At 33.5% G+C, this 8,500-nt stretch overlaps 1 protein-coding gene across 2 annotated transcripts; it reads right to left on the bottom strand.

The window, feature by feature from the left end:
* Positions 1-4,061: 4,061 nt before the first annotated feature.
* LOC113714701 (transcription initiation factor IIA subunit 2) lies at positions 4,062-8,064 on the bottom strand. 2 transcript variants are annotated; one of them, XM_027238706.2, is made up of 4 exons: positions 7,928-8,064; positions 7,601-7,746; positions 7,435-7,485; positions 4,062-4,385 (listed from the first exon to the last, which is right to left on the bottom strand). In XM_027238706.2, exons 2-4 carry the CDS (start codon positions 7,727-7,729, stop codon positions 4,245-4,247), a joined length of 321 nt encoding a protein of 106 aa, XP_027094507.1. In that variant the 5' UTR covers positions 7,730-7,746; positions 7,928-8,064; the 3' UTR covers positions 4,062-4,244. The 2 variants fall into 2 exon arrangements, with proteins under 2 accessions (XP_027094507.1, XP_071924609.1); XM_072068508.1 differs by having other exon boundaries at positions 7,905-8,034.
* Positions 8,065-8,500: the final 436 nt, after the last annotated feature.

Genomic DNA, 8,500 nt, shown 5'->3' with positions numbered 1-8,500 from the left:
TAAATATAACTACTAAAGTTCAGATAACTTCCAATAATTTTTTTGTTTGCAAACAAAAAAGAAGAAATAATAACCTTTTTTGCAACAAAAAAAGTAAATTTCTAATAACTTCCATTGTTTTAATAATAATAAAAAAACTTAAAATTTTTTTTCTTAATTTGCACACCAATAGATGTGTAATCACTACAACAATCATAATCAACAACAAAGAAACAACTTTATCAATGAAATATGATTAGGCAATGATGATATGATTTTGGATTTTATCCTCATAGAGTAAATTTGTAAACGAGTTTACTGGGTTCTAAATCAAATTATCAATTTGCTTTAATGATTTGTCTCCAAACTAGGATGAGAATCTTTTTTGGCCCCTGCCAAAAACATGTATCCAAAGTTACCAACCTACTTTCCAACTAGTAATATAGATTAGATTAAATTTTATGTAAACTAACAGTGCACGCATTATCACCGTTGAATCCATGACACATGTGCAAAAAAATGAATTTCAAATTTAAATTTTACATTGTTGTCATTCATGATATTGGTTTGTATGATTTCTTGAACAATTTTATACGTTGCACGATCAATTCGTTTTTGCAACAAACAAACAGAACGAGAATATTTACATTGTTCAGTTTCAGCAACACATTATACTCTTTAAAAAATGCACTCTCAAGTCCGTGAATCTACTACACATTAGTGAAGAACAAAATGCATAGATCGATGAAAAAGGTACATGCCAAAACCAAATTGAAAGGCTGGTCACCATTTCCAAAGAAAAAAAGGGTTTAAAAGGAGAAACCTAAAAGTTAAAAACAAAAGGTTCAGGTTGATCCATATCATTGCTTCTGAAGAAAAGAAAAGTAGGAAAACAGAAGTCAGATGACCTTCTCCATGTCTCAACATGCAAATTATCTGCATGATTGAAAGCTGTGCATATATACATACATATGATTAAGGATTTTATTGAGCTTAGAATTTTTTTGCACCCACCAATATGAGAAGAGGGCCATAAATCAGAAAGCGATGAGGACAGAAGTTTGACGACTGGACTTGCAAGCCAAGACATGAAAACCACAGACATGGATTGGAAACTGGAATTTCATCCACAGCAATATGCCAACAGCAAAATGAAAAAAAAAAAAAAGAAGGGAATTTTGTAAAAAGTCTTTGGTCAATACTTGCACCAACCTGAGTGGCATCATCATAGTAGGACATTGCATCCATGTGGCAAACGGTTGCTATTCTGTCATACATCCCAAGACTCTGCATTTGAAGCGATAATCATAGCTTACCGTATTGCTAATCATCTATTGGCTGGCTGTGCCTATATAGCTCTTTTATATGAATTGTGAATATGTTCTTATTGATCCCATTACAATTATACCAAGCTTCCTCCACCATATGAAATGGAGTAGTGTGTTTGGATGCAAATTTTTTTTTATCAAATATTATTTTACTTGTATTATAAACACGTTTTTTTTTAACTATTCTTTTATCTCATATATACTGCATTACAAAAAAATGTTACTGTACAATAATTATTTCAAATACTCCTTCCGTCCCACTTTGATAGTCCTGTATTCCTTTTTCATCTGTCCCAAATTGTAGTCCACTTTTCCAATTGAAGAATGTAGTTGTATTTTAGTTTTCCTAAAATACCCTTATTCAATGTAAGTAGTTGTTACTATAAACCTACCCCATTTAATGAGAGTTGATTCTTTTTTTACCATCAATTCAAGTTCCCATAAAGTTGTACCATATTTAATGTGAGGGTATTTTAGGAAAATAGCAATCTAAATTTACTTTTCCAACAAAGTTAACTACTTTTTCTTAAACTGTGTGAAAAAAGAAACAGGACTATCAAAGTGGGACGGAGGCAGTAATACTTTATTCAAACATTTTTTTTCCACCATTGCCTCAAAATTTGAAATTGAAAACTGAGCTATAAGAATTTCTTTTTTTTTTTTCCTTTTCATATGAATTTTAGGACAACATCACAATATTTTTTTTTTCCTACCAAAGAAGCAAAAGTAATTTCACTTGCCAACTTCCTAGGGACTCACTCAACGTTATAAAACAACTAAAAGAGATGGATGTGCATTGAGTTCCACATGTTCATTGAATTCTCCTATATTCATTGAGTTTCTCTAGATTAGAATATGAAGCAACAAAAGGACTGATACGGATGACCATTTAATTCCTTCATATTTATGTACCACTAATCTTGTTTTGTAGTATATAATTAAAAGTCATCTGACTTATCTTATAATCTTGGGCTACTTTTGTCCAATTCTCTCTATTCCACTCTCTTCTACATTTTGTTCTTTCATCCGTATTAGTTTTATTACACTCACAAGTCTAGAAGTATAGCTTCACTAGTTTTTTTTTTTTCAATAGAACATCTTTAAGGGATCAACGATTATGTCACAGATTAACAGGTGAAGACAAAAAGAAAAAAAACTAGGCAATTGGCCCTCTTACCAAACTTTTGGCTCCTCTTTGTCTCTTAGCACTTTTTTTTTTTTTTAATCTTATCGGAGCTTAATTACGTGGGCTAGAAGCGATTTCGTGGTTGATTTAACCACTGTTTTATGTGGTTAATAGGCTTTGTATTTGCACCGTTGCAACTTGCAAAGTAGGACAAGCCGCCATGATCCACCGGCCAACCCGAAACAAAAGTGCGGGTTCACGAATAAAATAGTGGCATGTAATTGGGAAAGGATGCTGATTAGTACTTGCGGATATTCCTTGATACCAAAATCCTCGAGTTTTCTCGCATCAAAATACCGCCTCAAGGCTCGACGACCTTTAGGGTGGCTCCAACGTAATGCTCGGTTGATGGGTTAGCTGTGGGCCTTTTTTATTTTACTTTTATCAAACTAATTGGACCGTTGTTTGATGACGACCGTTGTCTACTTTTATTTTTTCTTTTCATTAAAAAAAATTGTACAGTTACTTGAAATCCCAAATTTTTGATAACATCTAACAATTCGTGTGACTCAAGGTTCTGTTGAAAATTTTCAAAATTACCTTCAAAGGAATGCGAAACTATGTGATCGTGAAATACATCATCAACTTCGATTGGACTCGTTCGAGCATATTTGAGAACGATTCGGAGGCAATGACAATGAAAATTAGTACTATTTATTATATTATTATTTGCATTTTATTTGATTTAAATTATGTAATATTATGTCATGGAGTTAAATTAATTCGATAGAGTATTATTAATTAAATATGAATTATTATGACATCTTCACATTTAAGGTGTCACGTATTTGTTTAATAATTACGTAAAAATATTAATATTTTTGAGGGACAGAAAAATATATATTATTGAAAATCACAAATTAATAATATTAGTTTTTAGAAAATAAAAAATCTGAAAGGTAAAAAATTTAACGAAAGTTAATAATTTATTTTTCAAAAAAAAATGTGAATATTTTAAAAAATTAATCTTATTTATTTATGAGATATTAGAGCTGTGCATTATAAAAATAAATGTTTGATTTGATTGTGAAATCATGTTATTATACTGTGTGTATAAACCACTGTAAATACCCTTAATTTCTTTCACGTCATCTTCAAAGAGAAGGCAGTGTCGTCATGCTATATCATTCCCTGTGGCCTACGTATTTAGAGAAATCATACCATACAAATATTTTAGCACTGGCTTGGTAGATTCATACCATTATCATACGAACATTCGACTGATGGCTCCATGCTTTCTAATGCTTAATTTCAGAGGAATAATCACAAGAAAGAGGATGGAACAGAAGAAGAGCTCACAGGGTTGTCAATAAAATGGGGAAGGAAAACAAATTCAATCCAGTAATCCATCTAATGGTTTTTGTTTCTGTTGAATGAAAGTAGTTTCAAGAATAAAGCAGCATAACGCAAAGTTTCTCGCTAGCATCCTCGCAGCTCTGCTCAGATATCCACAAAATGCAACTAGACCTCTCAACAGTGAGGGACACGGATTCTCAGACAAGCACGCTGGTTTTCTATTGAACAAAAACACAGAAACATGGTATGAAATCGAACCACCTTCTCAAGAATGAAGAAAGAATAAAAGACTATCCAATATGTATATGTCAAGTAGTCAAGAAACACTCAGTTTACAATGATCCGGGATTTATACAATAAGAGTTCCAGTTTCCGCCTCAGTTACAAATACAACTACATGAATGAGCTTCCATATCTCTTCCGCCAACTCCATATCGCCCCAGTATGCAGCTTTCTCACTGTGTGAGCAGCTTCGAGTCACATGCCACTATCTTAACACGGCTGACAGTCTCTTGACATTCATCACTCTTGAATTGAGCATCTTGTAAGATGAAAGTCCAAACATTGTCACAGAATCTATAGGTGTGGAGATGTCCCTGTAGGACAATGCAAAACATGTTAGTGTTGACAAGTAACAAGAAACTAGACAGCAGCTAGCCCTTGGCAGTAGCAGCAACCGAAGCAGCATAACATCGAGACAAAAATTTGTCAACCAAGGAACTTTGCATCCGAGACTAAGCCCTACTCCAGTTTGAATGACACTTCTAAGCCAGCCAAGCCTACCCAAACTCATACTGACTAAGGCAGCTAAAACCGTGCTTTGTTCTTACAATTTTCTAAGCCATCAAAAATTTGAATAAGAAAACATTAACATCACCAGCAGTCTGACATACAGTAATCATGACTTTTTCCAGTCACTTTTTTTTTTATCTTGTCTATCGTCCTTTCATCTCACAAACATCACATCAAAAATAGCTACAGTAAATTGTAAGTAACATTTTCCAAATAATCTTCAATTGAAACACACTGAGAGCAAATATAAGAATCATACGCCCTAGCCCCTAATTCCTACAGGATGACATCAAGGCTCTTTCTGTGGAAAGCTAACCCAGCAGAAATACTCTTACTGCCACATTTATTGTACCAAAAGATAAACGACAGCACAGACTAAAATGAAGGATGCCAACTGATTGCAGCTGTCTTGCCATGTCACATGGCAGGATATACATGCATCTAAAGCGCGCCAGCTTTCCACGTAAAGGATACATAAAACTTCTAAAAAATCAACATTGTTATCTCCCAAGTAGGCTAAAATTGCTTGCATCAGGCACAAAATCTTGATGATTGATAGCCACAACTTTCAGATCTATATACTAAATTGTAATAAACCCAAAATATTTCAGAACAAAATTAGTGGCATCGCTTTTCCATACTAAACTATTGGGGTCGATAATTGGTGCCAACCAATTTTAGCCTATAAATGTCCAGCTATATGTGATAAAATCTTTTAATATATGGGAGTGCTTGTGAAGTTCGCGTGGATGTTGATTAATGATAAAATACCATACTACTACTTTTTCGGATAATATGAGAAGTGGCCGACAAAATTACGATTCCAGCAAGTATGGAAACTAAAATGCTTCTCCAGTCACAACCAATCAATATTTCCACAAAAGCATGTCTTCACCCATTAACTTCATTACAGCATGGTATACCGGTATTCAAATGTGTAACTCACTATTTTTTTTTTTTTTTTTTTGTCAAAAAAATGTGTAACTCACTATAGAGATATCAAATATTTTGAAAAGAAGATCTCCCACACCCAAAATACCCATAAGCAATTTGTAAAGTGCTTGATATGAAAGAAGAATAGAAAAGGAAAAATAAAAAGCTAAAAACAAGAAAATTCATAAACTTCTTTTAAAGTCAGTAATGTTCCCCAAAAAAGTCAGTAATATCACATGAAAAACCCCAATGCACTTTACAGCTCTCCCACAGAATCACATGTCAAAGTATTTACTTTTTACCAAAACCATATAACAATTTACCAGCAAGATATGCCTTTTAAAAATCACAAATTATTTGAGAGAAAATGTTCTCACATAATGGGGGAAAACCTATTTACTTATGGTTTTGATAAGATGACAACACTTAAGCATATAAACTGCAAGAATTTTAAAACAAAACAAAGGTAATTCCTTAAAAGTCTGAGCAATAATGTCCGAAGAAGCATGACATGCAATGCTTCAAAAATTATGCAAATGAAAGCATATGAAACACAATATTGGGGGACAGGCTAAACCACTCAAATCCCCCAAAGAAGAAAGGGCCAAGAACACAAGGGCAAAGCAAACCACATCCTCAGTAGCATAATTAGCTATACCTACTATGAGGTTTTCCTCGATCCTTCTAACGTCCAACACATTAATTATGTAAAAAGATGCCCTTTCTCCTTTTGTAGCTACCAATGTTCCAGATCTTATAAAAATCCTTTTCCATTTTTTTAAATTTGAACGGTACTCTAACCACAAGAATAACTAAACTTGCAACATAATCTTGAAGTGGAAACACAACAACTGACATAATAAGGAGCAGTGATGCTTCTCCTAATTCTATACATTTTTAGCAAGAACAAAAGAGAAAAGAAATTCAACTGAGCACTAAGAGTTGAGGAATTTGAAAGTGATCTAACAACAAAATTGAACTGAATTACAAAATGAATGTGTCCATGTAAGTCTTGAAACTTACAACTCCTCCACTAAGTCTTGCTAAGATGTACAAGCTTTTGAACCACCATAATCAGGTCCAAGTTGCATTATTCATGACTCAACAATATGACATGACATACACGCATTTAACCAATTGAATACATGCAACAAATGCAAAATTTGAACAAACCATCTAGATACAACTAAACTGACCACCAAGAAAGCAAGTTTGACTGCTTGATCAAATCACATGTTTCATGTTCCAATACAGGAAAGAAGATGGAACAAGACAATATACATCTGCCTTGACATCACATGTAAAATAAGAAAGTAGGCACCACTACACAGTGTTTCACCAAATGCATTAAGAATTTGAAGAAAGCCACCCCCCCCCCCCGGCGGAATAGATTTCGGATCACATATGGTTTCCTCTAGTAGAAATTAAGTAGTGAAACACATTTTCTGATACAAGAAGGCATTAGATATTGGATCACAATAACAAATTCCAAAAACAAGAAAGCATGTAACTTCAATTTTCTCTTCAGAACATAAGAAATCAATAAAGATCATATGTCAAAAGAATAAATATCATTTGCCATAATTGAAAATATACCAACTTAAGCCAATCCTAAACAACCCAGATAGGCTAGAACAAATAGCAGTGCATCAAGAAGACTTATATATGACAAACACATTACAATAAAATATTTGTTCTAGGTACATAGACGCACATAAAACTGATATCTACAGGACACTGTTTCACATGAATTATTTCCCCCTGAAAATCAAATTCTAAGTACACAATATCAGTGCACAATGACAACCAAAACCATTACATAAGCATCACAAAAACCGAACTAAAAAAAAAACTCATTAAAATTTCACAAAACACATAACTATTCACTCCAAAAAAAAAAAACATATACTACATACATACCTTAATTGAAACTTTGCTCTTCACTTGAGATTCAAGAGCTTCAGTCATTGACTGCGAGCAGTACAAAAAACAGTACCAAATATTCAAAAACAGTACCAATATCCGCGCACAACCAAGCTCTCCAACCCTAATTAATCAACAAAAGAAATTGAGATGGAAAATCAACCTTATCAAATTGAACCAGAACTTGAATAGCGAGCTCGGGGCTGAGGATGCCGTTAGAGACCATCTCATCAAGCGTCTCCGTCAAGCACATCCCGATCGTCGACCTCCGATACAGCTCGAACGTCGCCATAATCTCAAAGCCTTTTCCTACTCAAGATCCACAAATTCAAAACAAACATTTTCAGTAATTAAAACCAAAAACAAGTACTCGAATCCAGAAATTGAACAAGAAGATTAATCGAAAATCATATCAATCGAGACTAGTCAATAAACTCAAAGCTATTAAAAAAATTGAATGTTTTTACGTAGAGAGAGAGAGAGAGGTTACGATTGAAGACGAGGCGCACAAGAGAGAGTAACTGAGAGCTGTGTGAGAAAGTTAGAAAGAAGAACTGAAGAGGGAGTCGGGAGAGAGGGAGAGGATTTGGGGCCTTTTATACCCTAGAATTTGGAGAAGGGGGCTTATATAGGGGAGAACTCAAATCCGAATCGTAGGATGCCAAAAGACATTATTGTCCCTGCTGTTTTCCAAAATTTACTTGTGAGGGATTGCTTTTTCTTTTTTCCAAAATTTATTTTTTCCCCTTTTATTCTAAGTGTAACAAAGGTATTAATATATAGTGTATAACTTCAAAGATATGTGATTTAAATTCAAAATATGCGATTTAACTTCAAAATTTATGATTTTGATGATTAACCGTATTTCTTTTTGTTTAATGCTAATCCTACATCTGTTTGAAGCAAATTTTAATGATTAATTATACATCCTTTTTTATTTACTTGAACCAAATTAATATTAGAAAATCAATATGAAAGTCTACACGTGTTAACATAACATACAAATGACCCTTATTAACTTAAACTCTAATAGCAGGTTATTGTGCTTATTACAATGGACCCT

Source organism: Coffea arabica, chromosome 10c (genome assembly GCF_036785885.1).
Source record: "Coffea arabica cultivar ET-39 chromosome 10c, Coffea Arabica ET-39 HiFi, whole genome shotgun sequence".
Classification (NCBI taxonomy): Eukaryota; Viridiplantae; Streptophyta; class Magnoliopsida; order Gentianales; family Rubiaceae; genus Coffea; species Coffea arabica.
The sequence above is the reverse complement of the archived record's forward strand: the minus strand, read 5'-3'. Positions and strand labels throughout refer to the sequence as shown.